At 49.9% G+C, this 22899-nt stretch overlaps 1 protein-coding gene across 4 annotated transcripts in view; it reads right to left on the bottom strand.

The window, feature by feature from the left end:
• Nucleotides 1-1480: 1480 nt before the first annotated feature.
• The window catches only part of TRIP4 (thyroid hormone receptor interactor 4), a 33716-nt gene continuing 12297 nt past the window's right edge, over nt 1481-22899 (bottom strand). For 3 of the 4 annotated variants that reach the window (XM_071754488.1, XM_071754491.1, XM_071754490.1), the window contains 4 exons: nt 21142-21266; nt 20207-20298; nt 6328-6430; nt 1481-1715 (listed from right to left, as the gene is read on the bottom strand). In XM_071754488.1, the coding sequence (XP_071610589.1) occupies nt 1648-1715; nt 6328-6430; nt 20207-20298; nt 21142-21266 (388 nt within the window). In that variant the 3' untranslated portion in view covers nt 1481-1647. Of the gene's footprint in view, nt 1716-6327; nt 6431-19888; nt 20018-20206; nt 20299-21141; nt 21267-22899 lie in introns of those variants that run through there. The other variant, XM_071754489.1, reaches the window with a different exon arrangement.

The raw sequence follows: 22899 nt of genomic DNA, 5'->3' as shown, positions 1-22899 counted from the left end.
GCTCTGCCTATAAGGGCATCTCCCCACCTTTGTTCCACAAGTGCTGCCTTTGGGCTGGCTGCTTCATTGTCATCACCCTCACACAGCCACCAAGACCAAGTTCTCTCCTGTCTCCTCCTCCTCATGGCACTAGGACTCTGAGATGCCACCCCAAGCCTCCACCCCTCTCCAGCTCCATTCTCATGGGCAGTGCAGACATTTCTCCTGGGTCTCAAGGCATATCCACCCAAGAAAGGAGGACATTTATGATTCAAGAAGAGAAACACATGCAGGGAAGTCATCAGGAGTCCCAGCACAGTTGATTGGGACCATATAGTGGTACATGAGGGGCAGGTTGATGGATGGGGGGATACAGCAGAAGCCCATCCCCCTGGGTAGCTTCCATGCCATAACCTCTGTGCCAAGCCTGGGGAACTTGGTGCTGACACACCCATGAGGGTTTGCCAAATGAGGAATGATGTGGATGGGTGCTGAACCCAGATCCAGCATCTCTAATGTCTTGGAGTCCCCATAGGCAGAAAAAGGAACCAGAAGAAAACTCCTAGGGCAAAGGGCAGCACTAGCTGGATGGTTTCCAGTGCTGCAGCACCCAGCTACCCAGGTTCAGTGTGTGGAGGCACAAAGGCTCCATGCCCTTCTCCTCCACCCAGCTGGGGCAGAGACAGGAACCAAGTCAAAGGCCAGGACCCCCTCTGACCACATGAGCATCCCTGCTCCATCCCCGCTGTCTACAGTGCTCAAGGGTTCTTGCTCTGTCTCCTCTGGAACTGGGGGTGCTCTGAGGAGTGAGAAGCAGTCCAGAGCCTGGAGCAAGGTGGCACCCCAGGCTAACAGACAGGGATGTGGAATGAGCACAGACCTGGCAAAGCAGGGAAATGCTGAATATGAAGGATTAAAGAAAAAGGAGAAATTAAATCTTTTTCGTAAGGCAGGGCGGGTTTTTAACTCCTGCACACAGCTGCTGGAGGGCGGAGGCCACTTTGTCAGGGTGGCTACTGCTTTGATACAAGTTAGGAGAGAGATATGTAAGGCCGGGCACTTCTCAGCCATTCCAAGGGCTGTAAGGGTGAGCAGAAAGCCTGCGAGCAGGAATGGAGCCCACCTCCCACCCTGGGGGTTGAGCTGCATTCCCGACCATGTGCTCAACAGGGCTTGGGCTCTCCAGCTGTTGGGAGCAATCCCCGTCTCCCCGTTTCTCACACTTATCTGGAGAGGTAAGTGCCAGGATGTGTCTGACCTTATCCAAAAGACCTTGTGGCATGTTTAAGGGAGGGAGATGATGGCAAAGCCAAGGTGGAGCTACCTTCTGCCTACTGCGACAAATGGGGCTGAGCTGGCCACTGGCTTGGAACACAGCACTCCCAGAAGATGTGGAGAAGCCATCACTTGGTTGAATCCCATCCATTAAAGCTCCATATCCAACCCAACCATGTCTGCAACATGGGGCTTCCCAGGAGGCACAGGGCTGTTGGGCAAGAGCTGGGTGGAAACATATCTCTTTTAATGGTTGTGGAATACAACAGATTAAGTGATACCTAAAAGCCCTCTTGGATCTATCTTGCTCTCCAGAGTAGAGGACTATCCTGGCACCTTTTGGTGGCACTCAGGGCTGCTTCTTCGTGGGAACCAGCGCTGCTCCCCTGCTGCTCACGCCATCACTTTCTGCTTCATTAACCCCTTCTTTGCTCCCTGGTGGAGCTTTGCATCCAGCTTCCCTGTAAAGAGGGGATTAAAAACAAAAACAAAACAAAAAAACACATGAAACCTTCATCACTCTTTATTTTTAAATGCTATTTGCAATGCAAATCAGCTGGAGGCAGTGAGGTCCCCTAGTTAGTGTGTTCCTGTCACATTCAATTACCATGCTTGAGGAGCCAGGCGTTTCCAGCCGCCCCGGCTTCCCTCTGCAGGCATGACACCAGGGAGCCAGGGGCAAGTGTGTCCAACACAGCAAAAAGATGCCAGAGCAGGGGAAATTCAGCGAGGAGGAGAGTAAATTAACATCCAGCACTAGGTGCTACTAGGGGGGGAAAATGATCCCTTTGCTAGCCTGCAGGATGCATGTCAACACGTCTTCAGAAGATGGGGGACTGTTAAGCACCATGTTGGGGAAATGCTTCTCCACACCCTGGCAGAAAGCCAGGCTTGGGGACAATATGCCTCTAGCTTGGGGTAGTGCAATGGGGCACAGAAGATCGTAGAATCATAGAATAATTTGGGTTGGAAGGGACCTCTAAAGGTCATGCAATCCAACCCCCTGAAGTAAGCATAAAAAAAGATGATGGGGACCAACCATTCCATGCTGCCAAGCAACAAGCTGATGGTCTCCAAGGCCACCATCTAGGAGGGACATGGTGCCTTCATCACTGGGACACACTCTGGGGAGCCCAGGGAGCTGGCTGCTCCAGTGAAACCCAGAGCAAACACTGCCTCCCCTTGTCCTACACAGCCCTTGGTGGCTTCACAGCCAGCTCCACATTCCCACCCAGGAGAGGAGCAGGGTGCCAACACATGCTGGACAATTGCTGCAGAAGAAACCAAAAAGCAAGTATGGCAAGCAAGCTGGGAAGCTGATGTGCTGCCTCAGAGAAGCATCCCTGTCCCCCTTTCCCAACCTATAAACACACAAGGATGCTCCTGCTCTCCCAGGCAAAGCTCCCTCCTCCAAAACAGAGAGGAAGGGAGGGAAGGTGACCTTAAAAGAGGCAGCAAGGCACAGAGCCAGCCTCCTGGAGAGCTTCTGTTGTCAGCCAGCACTGGTCACCTCCTCTAATGCTGTTTTCCTGGGAACTTGCCTTCCTGCTCCCACTCCCTTGCATCTTCCCATTTTCATCCTGTCCCTCTTTGTAGCTGGGAGCAGGGAGGAAGCTCCACTACATTTCAGTGAGCTGGGGAAGAAAATCCCAGTGCCCTGGGAGCATCCCTTGTCCCCAGGGAGGGACAGAGGCAGCCAGCATGGTCACACCGTTAGAAGAGGAAGCAAAGAATCGGAGCTCTTGTACCCAAAGAAATGGACAAAGAGAGCCCATCCTAGCAATATCCCAGTGAGGTGGATGCAGCTAGAGCTGGCAGGCACTTCATGCAGGTCCCACATCATTGTCCCTCCAGGGAACCAAGCCTAGTGTCATCCCATGGCTGAAGCACAGCCCAGGCAGTCCCTGGGAGACCTGCCTTGCTCCAGCCCAGCTCCAGCACACAGCAGATCTCATCCCTGGTGGGGACCAGGACCAGCAGGCTCCAGCAGGCCAAAGAGGCCCCACTTTGGTCACTGCTCCAAAACCTGCCTGTAAATGTCCATGTGCCTTAAGAAGCAGACATTTGCCCTGAAAAATATCTCCAAACCAGCTACAGACCATCACTTTCTGTTCAAAATGAGAAAATTTCCCAATTTCAGCTCAACAAAGAATCTGATGATGCTTTTCTCAGAAGAGGCTTCACTCAGGGCATCCCACCAGGACCTCCTGAAACAGGCCCTCCTTCTGCTTGAGTTTTGGGCCAGACTTGTTCCTGTCTGAGCTTGAAAGGAAAGTTCAATGCACCAAACCCATAACAGGTACAAAAAAAGTGAGCAAGATTTGAAAGTCACCACACACTCCCACAAGGTCTGGGAGACCCACCACCCCCTCTACCACAGTATGTGGGAAAAGACTTTTCCCACCAACTTAAGGATGGGGGAAGAAGCTCCCTCCTGGCAACAGCAATTGACACCCAATGAGGCTGAGCCAGCATGGATGGATGTGTTGGATCACAGTCACCAAGCCAGGGGGATAAAGGCTGCAAGTTCACACTCCATGCTCTGGTCCACCACCACCACCACTGGATTAACTCCTGGGCTGTAAGCTTCATATTACACATGCCTGCCTGCTCCTCCCAGATTCCAAAAGCCATCAGGAGGCTCCTCAGCTCTATCAGCTGGCAAAGATAAGGCATCCCATGGGTAACCTTCAGGAAAAGGCTAAAAATAAGGTGACGGTCCTGTGGTCTCCTTTTCTCTACGCTCATTGGTTTAGGGACACTCTTCTTGAGCTGTGATGTGTCCCTTCACCTGCTCCTCTGTGCTCTTCCAGCCCTCAGCTGTTGAAGGGCGGTTTGTGAGCAATGGTTGAGGGAGGCTTCAGGGAAGCTTTGCCTGGACTGAGGGAAATCTCCCATGGAAACCACCTCTGAGCTTTGTCTTCAAGTGCTGGTGCTAAGTGGGGATGTGTTTGGGACAGCTGTGCTCCCAAACACGATGCAGACAGAGTGCTCATCTCTTCCACACAAACAATAAACCCTGGCAGCAAAAATCAAGCTATGTTAAGGGGTATTTCAATATCCCCAGGCTTCTAGAAATGACTAATTTGTAATGGAGAAGCATTCAGATGTCACTGTGGCGAGGTCCATGCTGTTACCTGGCAAGGAAAACCACCCGGGCTTGGCTTCCCAACAGGACAAACTGGCATTTTGTCATGGCTTGAGCCAGGCTTCAAGGAGACCGGGACAGCCAGAGAGCTCAGGTGGGGACATAATCCAGCACCTTCCTCCTGCTCTGCTTCCAGCTTGGAGAATTAAACTTTTGACTGCCTCAGACATGATGTCAGCTGCTAGGAAACCAGCACCTTACCCCGACAAAAAGTCAAAGCCTCCTCTGCTCCTAGGCTGTCACAAGTATCACCCAGACGGATGATGTCCCCTCTGGGAGGGGAACATGCAAACTCCACGGCCTCCCCCATCACTGCTCGTGTGACAGCTCCTGTTGGGATGGAGGGCAGGAAAGGCAGGGCCAGCAGCAGGAGAAGGCAGCGCAGGCAGCCAACACAGCCGGCTTCCTTCCAGGCTGTTACACTGATCCTTCTCCAAGCAGGAAAGTGTCACAACACAAAGGAGACGATGTGACAGATGGGGAGGGGACCGGCAGTGCCTGCACCCGGAGAGGCAGAGACGCAGGAGGCGGCTGGGCCTGTGGCAGCTTCCCCTTTGGCCATGCTGGCAGCTCGCCACCTCCTAACCACGGCTGGATGCAGGCAGACCTGGCAGTGAAGGGGCAAGAGAGAGCCTGGATGAGAGCAAGGAGAGGTTAAAACCATGAGAAAAAAAGCCAAGTGTCCACTCCACCATGCAACAAAGATGAGGCTGTCCTACTGAAGCAAAGACTGTTTGCACCCTAAATAACTCAGCACGGCCCTGCCCGCCCGCCGGCACGCGGGGATGGACTTGTCCCCAGGGGTAGACGGTGCCACCAGCAAGATCCAAGTGCTGCAGCTCACTGAGCATCATTTGTCACCATCGGCTAAAAGCACCTCCCAGATGTTGCTACAAAAAATTGGGGACGAAACCAAACTGTGTTGCCCTGCTCAATCTGCCCTGGCAGGGCTGGTTCCCCCCAAGCCTCTGGGAGACTGAAGCCATGGCAGAATGGCACTTCTCTGAGTGGAGAAGAGGAAAAACCTTCAAAATCAACAGCGAAGAAAAACAACCCACACTGTGCTTTAGAAGCCCTTATTAACTGGTCCTGAGAAACTCAGCGTTCTGGAGCCCCTAGAGAACTACACCCAGAGAACCGTGCTGCAAACAGGAAAGAAAACCCAGCCATCAGCTCTGCTAAACAAACAGCCAGGACTATTTCTGCTTATGCTGCTTTTAGCCCGTCAAATTAATTTTTCACATCCCCTGAAAACGTGTACAGTGCCTTCCTGAGGCTGTGTGGTGGGGAGGCTGCTAATAAGGACAGAGCTGACTGCAGGCTCCCCAGCTGCTGCATCCCTCCTTCATCCTTTTTATGGCAGCGGGCAGGAATAACTGGCAGCCTGTGGAGGGGCTGGTGGCTCATAAAAGGAACTAACGACACTGGCAAGCAGAGACAGGACAGATGCTGTGGCTCTTCCCTGCCAGCTCTGCCAGGACATCCCATCCTGCCGGCCTGTAGATAGAGAACATCCATCTGGCCCTGCAGCTCTTGCTGCTTCCAGCCCTCCCCAGCCTCATGGGTGAGAGGGCAATTCCGAACCACAGGCAAGGAGCTACCGCAGCTCTGCTGGAGCATCCCGACCCAGGCTGATGCCAGGAGCAGCTCAGCTGCAGACACGAGAGCTCTTTGACTCCTGTGTGTTGGCAGAGGCAGGAAGAGGCATGTATTTGAAAGGAAGCAACATCTGGGGAAAGGGGAACCAAAGACAAAATAAAAACCACAACAGTATTACAGACGTATTCGAGTCATTAAACAAACACCTACAGATCAAAGAACGCAGGGCAAAGGTTGTGAACTCATATGGCAAAGGCAAGCTGAGGTGGTGATGAGAGCAGGCACAAAAGGCCAAGGGGGGCATCTGCAGAAACTTTACTACTTACAGATTTTGGGTTTTCCTTTGATGGGAAACTTCACAACCATCTCCTGGGGATTAGTGCAGATAAAGACAAATGGAGACCCAGACTCCTGGCTCAGATCTGGATACTGCAAAACACAGACACAGAAAACAGAGTCAGGCCGACTGCCCCAGGTGTGAAAGGAGCTCAGCGGTGAGGAGCAGAGCAAGTGTAATGGAAGATATGAGAGCTATCTAGGCTGTAACACCTTAGGCAAAACCCATTCAATAACTTCTCATGGAAAAAAAATAATTTAGGTTTGGGTCTCAATCAGAGTGACTCCCTCGCTAAGCCTTTTCTCATAACACTCTGCTGGAGCTTATTCTCGTCTTGGATCTGTCCACCAAGCTGCTTCCCAAAAACCTGCCTAAGCCTTTCCAACCCCCTTTAGCACTGACCTGAGTTTCACCACCTCAGGAATGTGTTTTAACACTGGGTTTAAACTGATCTAACACGTGAGGTGTGGACAGAGAAGTGGTCGTGGCCCTGCCCTCCAAAGCTTGCCTGCTCAATGCTTGCTTTGTGCTGGGACAGGCACAGGACTGATTTTCAGCCCAAACCATTTCTGGACCCAGCTGAGTGGGAGAAGCAGGTAACCCCAGCAAACCATGGCTGGTTGTGGATGACACACTGACACCAGAACCAAAACAGCTTGGCCAGCCCAACAGGGCAGTGACCTTGGTGGGGTGGCCATGTCTTCTAGTGAAGCAGCTGTCCCAGCTACAGATGCATCCCCATCGCTTTTCCACAAAGCTCAGCCCAAACACAAGGGCTTGGAGATCTGGAATGTGGGGGGGACATAGCCTTTGAGATCCATCTGCATCTAAAGGGAGAGTGAGAAATGCTGCTTGCAATGTGCCAGGTCCCTGGCTTGGAGAAGCCAGGGCTGGCTCTGTGCACACAGTCTATGGAGAGATTTCACTGTGATGAACACATGGGGGAATTCTACAGGCAGAGTATGAGCAGACTTTTTCTAATTAACCACAGGGGGAAAAGGAGACCAAAAAAGCCCGCTCAGCAAGGGAAGTGCACCAAAGACCTGTCTGGATGCAGCCCAGCTTCTCTGGTGTTCAGAACTGCAATACAAAACAGCAATATAAAAGGTATATACCACCCATCAGCTCAGGTTCTCCATTAGCTGCAGACTTTGCCCTGGAGGTGAGGGCATGCCACGAAGGTGCTCCAGCCCAGGAAACCCTCTTCAAACAGACAGCAGAAGCTGTTTTCCTTCCATGGGAAAACTGCCTTCAGATTTTTTTTTCTCTCCCCTTCTTTCCTCGAGCAGATTGGTTAAGGCTGCTGTAGGGGACAGGATGCCAGACCAGATGGAGCAGCATGTCCTGGCAAATCCCCCATTAGTTAGTAACAAATGACTCCTAGGCTGAGTGTTTGAAAAGCTCTCGCTGACCTGCCAAGATGAGTTTGGATCTGTCCTGGAACAGCTGGGCACGGCGAGGGGAGCAGGGAGCAACCCGCTCTCCCTCCACTGCAGCAGGGTTTGGCAGCTTCGCCAGTGGTTAGGGGAGATTTACAGAAGCCCGACACCAGGATATTGGATCAAGAGACTAAAGAGTTTCCAGCCCCTCTCACTCTACAACAGCATGTAAGAGCTGTATGTTGAGCGACAGAGAGATTCATGTGCACAGAAAGGGTGGCACTGACATACATCATGCCCCGATGCCCTGCTGGACCCATCCGGGCTCGGAGAGGCTTCTCCCTCTTTTCATTTTTTGGCTGAGTCATGTTACTTGACTCGCTTCCACTGCTCCACGCTGATGCCAAGGAGTTTCATTTCCCATCTGCAGGGAAGGAGGATCTTGGAAGGTTAGAAAGAGCCAACATGAATATTCCCAGCCAAGGCCTGGTGAGTGTGAAATGCTGGCGCTGCGTTAGTGCTCTCTGCATCAGGCAGGTGACTGGTGGCCTCTCCATAGCCAGAGGATCTGAGATGCCCAGCAAATTCCACACTGACATGGCCTCCAAAAGCCACACCATAAAGCCATGATGCACAAGCCACTACCCAAACCTGACTGCAGAGGTGGTCCATCCCTGCTCTGCTACATGTGGTTCAGACAGGTTGTGTGTCCAGCATCAGTATGCCACAGAAGTCTTGCTGCCTGGAGTACAGCTGCTCCCCAAATCTCCTCAGCCACCATCTCCTAGGTGGACCTGGATACCACCAAGTCCTCCTTCATGCACTTTACAGGCCCCCACACAAGGACTATCCCTGTAACCCAGGCGTTGCTTCCTCTACTGACACCTTTCATCTGAAACCAGGATCACACCTGCAGCTCCAAAAGCTTCCAGCTCAATCCCATCCCAAGGCCAAGGCCTCAGCTGCAGCTCAGGTCCACGTTTCCAGGCTGCAGACTTTCATCTGGGCTCCCAGGGTATGGTTCTGTGTGAGTGCCAAATCCACCCAGCTCCTGCATTTTAAACGCCTTGGTCCTTCCTCTGGCATCTCCCTCACAGGAGGAAGGGAAGGAACCCCTCATGTTGAGCCACTATATTTCAAGCTTCCTCTTGTACCCACCCTGGAAACCTCTTAGCCCAAGTGTTTGAGGAGTAAAAAAACCTAGTTTCTCAATGTTTCTGATGTAACAGGTCAGATGAGGCACTCTACAATACGTAATGCAGGAGATGGAGAACAAATTTACTCCCAACTACCACATCCCACAGACCTGAGACTTGTAGGAAAACTCCAAGAGCCATGTCTAGTGTGCCAGAGGGAAAATACAGGCTATATCCTCAGTAAGGAGGATCTGCAACAGCAATGCTTTACGGAAAAGGTCAAGTTAGAGGGAAATCACACTCCTTTTCCATAAAAGACCAAGAATCAAACTGCCAGGAGTTTGATGGAGTCCCTCCATCCCTCCTAACTTCAATGGTACTCATTGCCTTGAGGGTGGAAATAAGAGAGGTGCCAGTACTCCAGTGACATTGCCTCAGTGGGGAGCAATTCAGCATTTATGAGAAGGTGGCTAAAAAGGCCTCTACAACAAAAAGTTTGAGGCCAGGCTGTCCCTCATGGAGGAAAACCACCCTCCTCCCATCCTGCAGATGAGCATGCATCCAAACCCCTCAAAAGAGAGGGGTTTATGCAATGTAACTATGGTGTAAAAAAAAAATCATTCAGCCTCCTTTCAGACCTTCTGCCACCTCTTAGGGGGCTTGTGATGAGGCAGTTGGGAGCATGGTGGGCTCTGTGGGCTGTGAACAGCCAGCATGGCTTACCAACTGCTGATCCAGCCCACTGCTTCACAGCTGTGAACCCCACCTACTCTCTCCATATAGCAGTGTCCATGCGACCACCACCCTCCTTGCTCTTCTCATCTCTGCAACCACACTGGTCGAGCTTCAGTTTACTGCTAACAGGTCTGTAAGATCCTATTCAGAAAGATTAGCAGGGGAAACCAAAAAAAAAACAAACCAAAACCAAACATACCTCATGGTAGCTTAACACATGCAGCAGGAGCTCAAGGTTAAATGCAATTTCTGAGCACAAGCTGGAAAAGAGAGCTGAGCACTGGACTCCTCTGGAAACCAGCCACCAGATTTGCCCTCTCGCTGGAGCTGGTGCTTTGAACATACATTAAGTGGCTATCAGATGTCCCCAGCAGTCCCCCCCAATCAAGCTGCAAGCAGGGATAATTGCTAATGAATGTTCCCTACACTCTGTTTTCAAAGTCTCCCATCACCAGCTCATCACCACCAGATATAGCAGCAGGGCTGCCCAGCCTCCCCGTTCCACAGCCCACAGCAAAAGAGCAAAGGAGGGGATGAGCCAGCTGGGAGCCAGCAGAGACACAAACCCACCTTCACTGATACTTGAGGGAAAAAAAAAAATACCCAGCTAATATTTATTTCCCCACAGCAGTATGTTTAGAGTAAGTATTTTCTTCCCTGATTTGGGTAATGCAGAGACTATGCAGACTTGCCTAGTATCTCTGGTAATAATGAGGGCTCAGGATCCTGAGCTCGTCCTGATTCCATCTCGGCAGTGGGAAAAAACCCAAAACATGGAGGAGGGCTGTCCCGACTCCCTCTCTTTCTTCACCCCTCCACAGTAAGCTGCGTTCGCTTGAACCCAGGTGCTGTGAACTGAAGGCAGGGGAATCGGAAGAGCTGAAGGAAAACGAGCCAAGGGGGAGCCAACCCATCAGTAACGAGATGAGCTCTGCTCCAGTGCATCCGAGGAAGGAACAAAGGCATTGCGTGCAATGGAGCAGTGGCTCTGCGCAGCACAAAGCCAAAACGCTCCCCGGCAGCTTCGTTAGTGACCTTTCAAGAGCATCTTTCACTCTCATTAAGGTCTCCAGACACAAAAGCAGACAAGCAAACACGGTGCGAGGGACCGAATGCTCACACTGGGTGGGAACAGCCCCAGCGTTTCATGCTGGCTGCTGACAGTGCCCCTGCCACGCCACCAGAGCTCTCCTCTGCTCTTTGTGCTCACCAAACGTGGCAGCACGCGGCCCCAGCACCCATTTGGATTCCCCAGAGCATGGCAGAGAACTGCACGCTGGAACCTGTAGTCCTTGGGCGGGTGGCCACCATCCTCTCCATCTTACAGCTGCCACGGGGGTGGCCTTGGGACACTGGCATCGATGGTGAGGAGGTGGGCGAGATGTTCTGCAAGGTTCATCATGGAAAGGGGCTGAGTAATTTTCCTGGCGTGGCTCCTGGGCAAACAACAGGGGAAAGAAACGGAGCTCGCTCTGCCAGGCAGAGCTGGGCCAGGACACCAGCCCCAGCCTTCTTTTCCCCACTGCTCTCAAAGAGCTTTGAAATAAAAGAGGCAGCAGCTCTGGAAAGCAACGCTGTCTGGAAAGAATAAAAGCAAGTGGAGCCCATGTGTTGGCAAGAGCTCACTGTAAAACGCATTCAAAGGGGAAAAAAAAATCATCTTGGTGGAGACAGCGTCACCTCCGAAAGAGCGGGGCTGCTGTAACCCGCAGCAGCCATAAATCACCTCTTCCCAGAAGGCAAAACCACGCACTGGGCTCTTCCCTGGGTGTTAGGAGAAGCCTCTTGGCCACGCACAAGGGAGGGGAGCAGGATGTGAGGCACCCCTGGGAGCAGCTTCCTTCACCCCCTTTTCTTGGTGATTTGTGGGAAAGGTGGAGCCACTCTTCTTTCACACCTCATAAGTTTCATAGCTGTCAGACTAAAGTAACAGGTAATTAACTACTAAACAGCCATTTTCTCCTCCTCTCCTGAGGGAAATTGCTCACTATCCAGCAAGAAAATGTTTCTTCAGTGGAAAAAGAAAGTCGGGAGGTTCTGGTAAGCAATGGGAGTACCACAGCCAAAGAGAGGCGTTCACAGCAATGCCTCCAACACAGACACAAGGAAGCAAGAGATATGGAGCCCTTAAATATGAGAGAGATGATGCTTATCTAGCTTTGGGAACTGCGAACTCTCTGAGTCCAGTTTGGGCACCATCAGCATTAACCCTGGCTTCACAGATACCTTGCAGAGGTGCCTGGGTACAGCTGCAGCCCAAACTGACCCAGCTCTTAAAGGTACAAGGTATTTGATATCAAAAGGAGGGAAAAAAAAAACCCCACCCTTCTTGCAGTGTGGAGGACCAGCCTTAAAGAACCTGTAAGAACAATCCCCAGCAGTGTCCATCCTTGTTGCTGTTCCAAGGAAAGTGGTATTAAAGCATCATTTCCTTGTTCTGTTGTCCTCCACTGCCTCTTCACAGGATGGTGTAAAAATCACTTTGGGGGATTATCAAGCCAATCTTCCAACCCAGCCTTCACCCTAAGTGCTCCAGGACATGTTTGCTCGAAGGTGACACCCCAGTGGCAACAAGAGCCAGAGCCAGGAGATCCAGGTTTGCTGCTTGCTCTGTGTCATCTCCTGACGCAGACCTCTGGCTTGGGAAAGAGTTTGCAGAGCACCAAGCACTTCACTCTGAGCTTTGATCTCCCTCATGACATGGTCTTGCATCACACTTTCAACTTTGAACACATTTTCAAGCATCACCTTTTAAGGATCCATTCTCTCTGCTTTAGCATAAGCCAGCCAGGCATTTGGCTTGTGAGAAATGTAACATTTTTCTAAACAGAAAGCCCAAAGCACGTCCAACTTTCTAGAAACACCAAATTTTCTAGCCTGAGGCAGATACATCCAGTACTGCATCCTTGTGAACACACACTCGAAGAACTCCACAAGCTGCCCTCAGCCACAGAAGAACTCATGGATGCAGAGAAACCACTCTGCAGAGGCTGGGTTAGAAAAGGGATGTATCCCAACCTGCAATTCCAACCAACAGAACAGGCGAAAAAAGGAGAGAAAAAAAAAAAAGGCAGGATTGCAAAGAAACACAAACAAAAGCCGGCAGCCAAACTTTTGTTTGAAAGCCTGTCAGGTCTAGACTGCAACGTGTGAGGAAGGAACGGCTCAGCTCAAAACCACAGCTGCTAATGGTTATGGATTTGGCAATCAAAATGTCTTTGTTAAAAAAAAAAAAAAAAAAAAGGAAAAAAAAGGGAAAAAAAAAAAGAAAAAGTTAACTGCCTTACTATTGAGGTTACAAACCACAGCCTTGATGCATTGTTGCAGTCAACATCCTCCCTGCTGTTTTTGAGAGCTTACATCTGCTGCTGGCAGATCATGTGCTGGCAGAGGCTCCCTGAGCCAGGATGTGCAGGGAGTTCTGCTTGCCTGCCTTCCTTTCCCCTTATTCCCCCAAAGATTCCTGTCAGGGCTCCCTGGCGCTGCCCCTCACGTGCTTAGCTGGTGTGCAACCAGATCCAGGCACAGAAGGCTGGAATGGCCACAGGATCCTTCCCCCAGCTGGTTGGATCCATCAAGCGGGTGTTCTCAGCAAGATTCATCAGTGGGATCCATCCAGTGGGTGTTCTCAACAGGATCCTTCCCCAGGCTGTTTGGATCCACCCACTGGGTGTTCTTTGCCTCCCTCTCCGCCTTGAGCCTGGCTCTCATCGTGTTCCTCCACCACAAGCTGTTCTTTGATTCAAAGGGCAGGGGAAGCAATTAAAACATAATAAGTAATAACAGGACTTTGAAATGTAGATTTAAAATTCAAACTTGTGCTGGCGCACTCCTATTTTAAGATGCTGAGCAGCCTGCTGGGGTTCCAAGCTGCAGGGAGACCTGGAGCAGTGCTGGCAAACACTGCACCCCCTGCTCGCCCTGAACCAGCAGCACAGGACCTACAGCCACCAACACCCTTCTGCGGCCAAATCCCAGCCTGAGGAAACACCTACCCATGGGAAACCCCACAAGCAGTTTGAGAAGAGCTTGAGATGTCTGTGGAGTGCCTGATGATCTGGGCAGACTTGGGAAAATATTGGGTGGTACAGCAGGCTCAACTGAAAGAGCCATTTCCATCCTCTGGTGCCAAGGGATGGCAGCAGCAGGGATTACCTGCACTGCACTGCAGCCCCACCACCTAGCCTATGCTGCCAGCCAAAAGAAGTTAAGGAGGAGCCAAGAGGCAACAGGAGGTGGGGGGAAATCAGGGCACCTGCTTCTGCTCAAACAGCTCAGAGCATCTGCACCCTGCTAGATACAGCCAGGATTTCATGAATCCAAGTTGCAAAGCAAATGGCAAAAGGGCACAGCCAAGCACTGCAGGGGACAGAGATCAGCTGAACTCTGAAAGAAACCTAACTTTTGGGAACACAGCCCTGCACAGACAAGGCATCTGTGTTCGTGTTCCAGTTACCTGGGTAGCTGCCTCTCCCCATGCTGACCCTGGCTGCTGCTGCCTGAGGAGGTGTGACACTGGTGGCCAGATCCAGCTCTTGATTCAATCCCACCAACACGATGGGATTTCTCATGGCCCAACATGCAGCAGAACCAGGACACACACCTGAGCGACTGGTCTGCTGGGGGTTATGAAATCCGTGACACAACAACGAAAGCTTAAGCAAGTGTAGTCCTTGGGCACTCGTACCTTTACCACAGTGGTTGTATTTTGTAACTGCCAGCTTTCCCATCATTTGGGGTCACCATTTAAAGGGTGGTCATGGCTGGACGGTGAGGGTGTGGGGAGCCTGAGCAGCAGCCAGGCTCACGGTCAATTTTATCCAACCCTTAGTTTCAAGACGAAAGGAAAACCAAACACCAAGAAGGCAGCAAGTACCAGTGACCACATCTGAGCAGAGAAAAAAAAAATCCCACATCACTGACTAGTTTGCTGAAATGGTAGCAGAGGCTAAGTCCACAGTCATCATTAATTAAGTCATATGCTTCAGCCTTGGCTTCATTTTTTCCCCAGGGTCTAGGAAACCAGAAGAGAGGGCAAGCTAGCCTCTATCATTCGATTTCTTTGGCATGTTAATGCATTCCTAAATTAATCATCATCAAGCGACAATCTCTCCTTCATCTTAACAGACTGAGCAGTGGCCTCAGTAAACCTGCTGGCTTATGCAAGGCAGCTGGAGCCTCAGAAGAGCCTCTGATGAAAACCAAAGCACTTCACAGAAGGAAAAACTCCCCCATCTCTTGCCGTCTCTAATCCAAACCAGCTGCACGCCTGCCCCCGCTCTGCTCCCACAACCCTGAGCCAGGGGGGCTTCCTGCGGCGAGAAACCCAGTAATGAGATGCATCACCCGCAGGTCCCCACGAGCCAGACTAATGCCTAATACCACTTGATCTGGCACCAGGCTGCACACGAAAGACAAATTCAGCTTAGGAGAATTCAGGGACCTGTAAAGTTCAGAGGCCTTTCATCAGCTGCAATCATTAACAGCTACCAAGATGGGTGCAGAAGGAAGTATACCTGATGTAGCCTCCAAAACCCTGCTAAAATCCATTCACTGAGAGAGGGGCAATAACAAAGCCTCAGGAATGAGAAGGCAAATATCCTGCTGCAGGGGGGTGAGCCAAGGTGCCAGGACAGCCACAGCACCGCACAAACGAGTATTTGTCTTGCTCAGGGCTGGCATTGAGAAACCTTTACTTTGGGGAGAAGGTCCTTGTAAAAAGTCCTTACCTATTTACACTGTTCTTCCAAGCCGATGTCTGTTTGTGTTTCTCCCTCTCATTAACATCTGTCTCAAGAAAATACTACCAGTGGGCTATTGTTCCTTTATTTGGAGATAATCTAAACAGGCACTTTCTGGAGGCTAAATATAGAAAATTTCTACCCTTCTTCTTCACTCCTGTTGGAGAATTTAAAGCAAGCCTTGCATGCTTGGTGCCCAGGCATCGGGGGTTTTTTTTGGTTTGTTTTTTTTTTTTTTGCTGTTATTTTCACTGGGGAGGAGAGAGAAGGGCAAGAGATTAAATGCAAGTTTCCTGAGAAGGAGAGGAGAAGCCCATTTAAATGACAGCTGCAATCTTGTGGCACAAAAATAGCTTAGACCTGTTCCCTTCTGCAGATTTAGGACACTAAGTGATCACCTAGAAATTAAAAATAAACACTTTACTCCCGTCAAACATAATTACCCAATATTTCACCCCAAGATAATAGTCACATCTAGATACCAGTGTGTGTGTGCACGTTTGCATTCAAACCAAGCCCCAAACACACCCATCAGCTGCTAAACAGCAGCAGAGGAAATGTTCTTTTTCCAGTTAAAGTAACAGTCCCTTGGATCAAAGTCATTAGCGAAATGAACACGGACTTCAGAGCACATTAAATGGGCACAAATGTAAATAGTTGCCTGCTTGCTTTAGACCCTTGCCAAGCCCTGCCTGCAGCAGCCCATGTTTCCCCAGCAAGCGCTGCTGAAGTCACCAACACCTCCCACAGGAAAAGAAAGGCAGCTCCTTGCTCTGCTCAAGGTGTGGGTGACGTCAGCCCTGGAGCAAGAAAAAGCAGTCATCAACACTTAGATCTCAACAGAGGGGGAAAAAAAAGTTTCCAGGTCACCTTTAGCGTAACAAAGAGATCATTCTGGTCTTGACCAAGGCTTTTTGGGTGGCTGCCACCAAGAGAAGGAAATGAGCCCAGAACACGCTCCAAGGAAGTGTGAGATGTGCAAAGCTCAACTGGAAATACTGAGATTTAGTACCCACAGGGAGGGAGCTCTGGGCACCAGCCAACCACCCGCTCTCACCAGCAGGGCTGAGTTCAGAAAGCAGCTTCTGCTTCAGTCCTCTGCAAACAAAGTGGGTGACACTCCATACCTACCTGATCATAACATCTGCTCCTAGAGCAGCTTCTGTCCAAAGATGACAGCTTTGAGAAGCTAAGTTCAGTGTAAAGAACCCCTGAAAGAGAAGCACTGCTATATTTTCCATGTGGGAAAGAGACCCAGAGGAATGGATTTAACTAGTTCATGCAATACTGGGATTAAGGCAATGTCATCTGACGTGAGGTTGATTTTTATCACAAGGACATCACTGCTCTGCTTTTCCTCTACTCTCTGCCAGCTACTGGATGCAAGATCCTCTTCTGTCACCACTTCTCACACAGCCCTGAAGATCTGAAAACCACTTCAGCAACATCAATGAGTCTTCAAACACCACACGCAGGGCAGGGCAGCAAGCCTGACCTCTCAAAAGGGGTGATGCAAGGCCAGGCTTATGTATCCTGTAATAATGTGAATAAACAACCAGTCCCCAACAAAGATGCAAACTCTCAGGGCGGGGACTTGGTCTGCATCTGCTGGTGCAGCATCCAGTGAAATGGGGAATCGTTGCTTCAGTTTGGTTTGTGAGCATGAACATTAAAAAAAAAACGTTAAAAGAGGGTAAGGGTAGAAAAATATCATCAAGGTTCAACTAATATCTCCATTAGCAACTTGAGAGAGGAGGCAAACAGCAAGGAAATTATATCAGTAGACAGGGAGAACACGACAGCATGAAAAGGACTGAAAAATACTTGGAAAGTGGCAGGAGCAACAGGCCAGTCCCCCTTGCCTAGGGGAAGGAACAGTCACAAGAGTCAAAACAAACTTGCACAGCTGCTAAAAATGGCAGAGCCACCATCAAAAGGCAATGAGCAAAGCAGGGAAGGATTTCACCTGCAGGTGGTGGGTACAACCAGCAAATGTGCTGTGCTGTGCTGTGCCCTCCACTTGTGAAGTGCTTTCTTCCACAAGATGCAGAAGCTTTACTAAGAATCAGTGAGGAGCAGAGGTGTGAGTCAAAGCACAGTGCCTAGAAAGAGCTCAGCAGTGGCTTCACCTCCAAGAGGTCTCTGCTGCTGCATCACATTACCTTACTTGCTAAGATACTGCAGATCTTCAGGAAAATATTCAATGTTTTTTGCATGCCCTAAGTGGTGAAAACACATCAGCTTTCTTTCCCACTTGTCCTGAAGCGAGAAGGAGTCTTTGTATACCCAGAAATGGCTGGGTTGCACTGCTGACAAGGGGCTTTGGAGCTGGTTGCTGAAGAACCTGAATCATCAGAGTGAGAACAGGGATTCCCAGCTCCCAGGGAGATCCAACTCAGATTTGTGAGCTGGCACTGCACACTGTTCCATCTTGCTGGCACTCACGATTAAATTAATCTCTGCTTGCTTCAGATGCCCTTGCTGCTCCTGACAGCCCCCCAAACCATACATGTCCTCATGAACCAGCTTCAGAAGGATGCTCAGAGCTCTGATTTCAGCCTTAGGGAAATGAATGCTGCATTAAGCAAGCCTGGTGAAAAAAACTGACAAAACCACTGTAAAAACATATCAGACTGGGAATTCTAAATAATTTGCAATATGGAAGCAGCAAAAAAACAGTGAAATGTAAGCCAGGAAGTGCCATGGCATGGTGGCACTGAGAGGTGAATCTCTCACCTATAGGTCTGACAACACCACTCCTGGAATACCCTACTTTTCCCCCAGTGCCTCTGCAGCCCAGTGGTGCCAGCACTCCAGGAGGAATTTACAGACAGCAAACTAACTGTGAGGCTCCTCGACAGGAAAATTTAAATCTGGTTACCCACAGCTCCATTTCCAGCTTGTAAGAAGCAGTCGCAGCTATTTTAGCAATGCCTGAAGAATATACCCACAAAGGAAGAGAAGGAATTGTTGTAAGAGGCCAGTACATGTTTTCCCCACCATGTCACAGAGAGCAGAAGAAGGAGGAAAATCTCTGTTTAAGGCCAAAGTGCAACTCGGTTGAGGCTACAGACAAAAAACCCTACCCTGGCCCCAGCGTCCTTGCATCTTCTCTCTCCCATGCAAGGCCAAACACTCCTGCAGATTTCCTTGTATTCCAGTCCCAAAGCTCCCTCTGCTGCTCACAATCCAACCTCTGCCCATTCTGCTTGTGACTAAGAGACACAACCTCATCAGGTTAGTCACACATGGTTTTATCCCTAGGGAAATCCACACTAGCTATTCCCAATGCCCCTCTCCTCCATCTGCCCAAAACTGCATTCCAAGAGGAATTGCTCTTTGGATTTCCCAGAGAAAAAAGTGAATCCGACTGCCCTGTAGTGTCCAGGATCATCCTTCCTTCCCTTTTAAAAGATGAACATTTGTACAGTCATTAGGGTCCTCTTCTAACCTCCATAAGCTTCCCAAGGTAAAAGTAGCCTCACAAAGACATCTGCCAACACCTTCAGCACACCTGGATGCACATCATCAGCACCCATGGACTTGTCTCAAAAGACTCCAGATTCAACCTCCCTTCATTCCAGGTAGTTGCTCTTCTCCTTGGACCCTGCCTGTAGGCATGAGATGCTTGGGAGATCTTGCTGGTGAAGCCTGGGGTGAAGATGATCTCAGTACCTTAACCTTACCTTTGTCCTTGCTCATCCAATCCCCTGCCTCATTCAGAAAAAGGCCACCTCAATGTTTCTTGACTCCCTTGAGTCTTGATTCACTGCAATCTCTAGCTGTCCCTCCTTTCCTATATTTAGGGGGTTTGGAAGTCCACTCTGCAGGGTCTCTTTGAAGACCCTGCAGCTCTCCTGTCCATCCATCCTGGTGGGAGTGTGCTCACCTCCTCTCACAGCTCCTTCTCCAGGTGACTCAGTGCCCCAGCCAGAGTGCCACTGTCACTACTGAGGTCACTGTGACCACCAGCTCCAGGAGGAAGCACCAGGCAGTCCCAGCAGCTCCAGATACAGACGCTTCTGTGTGGGAAGCTACCATCTCATACACCATGGTGGTTGATCCCACTGGCACCACAGGGCCAGGGATAACATCTTATGGTACATCACCACCACTGCTGCAGAGCATCCCATGTTTCTAGGCTGTCCTGAGTTTCCATCCCCCTTCACATCTGCTGCTACACAAATCCCAGCAATAATTGCAAAGTCCCTGCTGGCTGTGTGCAAGGAGTTGTTTGCTGTGCTCCAAAAGTAGCCAGACACGTACTTGTCCCCTGCTAGTCCGGAGTCCCCTCCAAGAGAGGAAGATCAGCATAGCTATATCCAGAGGAAGCAAAAAACTGCTGTCTGGTGGGGCAAAACTTGGAGCATTTTTTTCTGTTAGGAGTCCACAAAGGTTCACAAGAAACAATCAGCACTTTAGAAGCCACATCAAGGGAAGATGTAAGCTCCCAAGTTTTCCAAATGAGGATGAAAACTGGAAAAGCAAAATTAATGCACTGCAAGTTCCCGTCTTCCACAGCACAGCCACAGCATCCTGGTGCACATCCATCCGTGCAACAAGGGACTGAACAACTTCACAGTATGGGAGAAACTGGTTTCAACCAAACCACCTCACTAGAGAGGCCAGCGATGAGTTTACTCTGTATTAGTTGACTGCTCCTTCCCATCACTGCTGCAATGCACGACCTTGGTGCATCGAAGGAAATAAAAGAAAGCCACATAAGCCCACGTGGCAGTCATGTTAGCTCACCTCAGCCTAAAATCTCCATGCTTCTCTAGAGCATCTCATGGAGGCAAGTTAATTTGAGTAATTAATTTTAATTTAAAATTCTGCTAGGTAGAGCAAGCTCACAAAGGTTTATTTGCTGTACTCACCTGCTCGTTAAATTGCTCTTGCGATAAACAGTCGGTCACATCCACACAGCCAAGGAGGCAGCCTGAGGGATAATCACTTGGAAATTCCACATCTGCATCAAAAGAAATATCTCTTCAGGGAGCACACATCCCCACACACACAGCTGGGGTCTTCTAACTCCCAGCTGTCCTCCCCTCCCACCATGCACTTCTACTTTTTGAGGCACAAGAACATAGAGCAAGTGTCCTTGCCCATGCAGGGGTGTTGGAACCAGATGATCTTCCAACTCAAACCATTCTATGAAGTTTAGCACCCAGCTGTTCTTTTTCCACCTAGGATCTTTACTGTGACAGTAAGGCTGGGAGCTTTAGTTACATGTCCAACGTGCCCTGCTTAGCTCCTGACAAAGGAGCACAGAGTGCAGCTCTGGTTAGGGAGCAGGCAATCCTGCTGTGTGGCATTTAAAGCCAGGTGACATGCAGAAACACCGTGCAAAGCATGTGGTGCAACCTTCCTCCCCAGATGAGAGAAAAACATCTTCCTGAGGACCTGCAGCTATTCAGTCCCCCTTTCTGCAAGGTCAGAATACATGAGCAGCCCTCAACATTGCTGCAAACAGACTGAAGCACAAGCCACTCCATGCACACACAAGCACCCACTTGACAGCTTGTTGCTTGAGCCAAGAATAAAATTAAGTCCTTTGCTGCCAAAAGCTATCAGAGAAGTCAGGTGCAAATCCATGGTGTTTGTGGTTGGAGTATGTGACCAACTAGAGTTCAAGTCTGGCAGCGTGCTCATTCAGCTGATGAAATGCAGAAAGGATGAAGAGAATTTCAGGAACAAAAGGTTAAAAGGCAAAGCAGTAATAACGGCTCAGCAGAGAGGGCTTTCTGACACTGCTCATTATGTGGCTCAATGTACCAAATAATACAAAGATTCAAGGAGGTAAGTTCACCTTTCCCAAGCAACATTCTGTAGGTGGTCTCCAGTTCAGAGATTTCCTGAGGGGAGGGTCTTTTAGCAGTAGCTGCAATCCATAACCGCCCTCTATGAGATGTGTACCAGGTCCTACCCTCCACCCTACAGAAAAAAAGGGGAATTTAGGACTTAAAATTTCAGCAGAAATCACACAGACAGATTTTTTCAATTGAACATTTCACGGTGCCATTCCTGACTCTTTGAACTCAAGCAACAGCTCAGCACTACAGAGAAAAGCTGAGAAGGACAAGAAATAATGCCACGAGCAGAGCATGTTCTCACAGCAACAGCAGAAAAGGACATCACTCCCCAGCGATATACAGCAGAATGTTGGAGAGGTTTATAGACCAACCTGCTCACATAATTCCCTCACAAGCTCAGAAAGTTGCACACAGCAAGCTGAGGGAGCAATAACAGACCAGACAGCCCCAGGAAGCAGTCATGAGCTGCAGCTCTTGGGGATCCCAGCAGGGGTACCAGGCACCTGAGCAGCAGTGGTGTTGGAGCAGCTGCCAGCATTCCCTGACACCCAGATGCAGAGGCACATAAAGGTTTACAGCATCAGTAACTGGGAGAGTGAAAAAAGCCTTGCTCTCTCAAAGGAAAAATTCTATAAAGGAAAGGGAAAAAAAGGCTCAAGAGGACTCTTTGCTCTGTATTGGTGGTAGGAAAGGTGAATTAACATACCAAGAATCATAGAATCCTAGGGGTTGGAAGGGACCTCGAAAGATCATCTAGTCCAACCCCCCCTGCCAGAGCAGGGCCCCCTAGAGTACATCGCATAGGAACGTGTCCAGGCGGGTTTTGAATGTCTCCAGTGAAGGAGACTCCACAACCCCCCTGGGCAGCCTGTTCCAGGGCTCCGTCACCCTTACAGTAAAAAAATTTTTTCTGATATTCAACTTGAACCTCCTATGCTCCAATTTACACCCATTATCCCTTGTCCTATCACTGGTCACCACTGAGAAAAGCCTAACTCCATCTCCCTGACACTCACCCCTTACATATTTGAAAACATTGATGAGGTCACCCCTCAGTCTCCTTTTCTCCAAACTAAAGAGACCCAGCTCCCTCAGCCTTTCCTCATAAGGGAGATGTTCCACTCCCTTAATCATCTTAGTAGCTCTGCGCTGGACTCTTTCAAGCACTTCCCTGTCCTTCTTGAACTGAGGGGCCCAGAACTGGACACAATACTCCAGGTGCGACCTCACCAATGCAGAATAGAGGGGGAGGAGAACCTCTCTTGACCTACTAACCACACCCTTTCTAATGCACCCCAGGATGCCATTGGCCTTCTTGGCCACAAGGGCACATTGCTGGCTCATGGTCATCTTCTTGTCTACCAGGACCCCCAGGCCTCTTTCACCTACACTGCTCTCCAGCAGGTCAGCCCCCAACCTATACTGGGACATCGTGTTGTTCTTCCCCAAATGCAAAACTCTACACTTCCCCTTGTTGAAGAGAGCTTTTCTTAACCTGACCTAGTACAGAGGGGGAAGGTGGTGGCAAGGGATGTGTGTGTGGTTGTGTTTTTTAAATTAAAGCCTGGTGTCACTGTTGGCTGCTTTCTGATGAACAAAACCAGAAGAACACACTTCACATTTTCAGCTTGTTTACCCTTCAAATTCCATAAAGGTTCACTCCAACCATTGTCCAGAAATCTTGGCCTCTATCTAAATTTACCCACTGTGAAAAAATTTGTACCCTCCAGGTTAGATTCTCTCATGAAAAATGG

The sequence above is a fragment of the Heliangelus exortis genome, chromosome 11 (assembly GCF_036169615.1).
Source record: "Heliangelus exortis chromosome 11, bHelExo1.hap1, whole genome shotgun sequence".
Taxonomy (NCBI): Eukaryota; Metazoa; Chordata; class Aves; order Apodiformes; family Trochilidae; genus Heliangelus; species Heliangelus exortis.
Note: the sequence above shows the minus strand (reverse complement) of the source record. Positions and strands in the feature narration are given on the sequence as shown.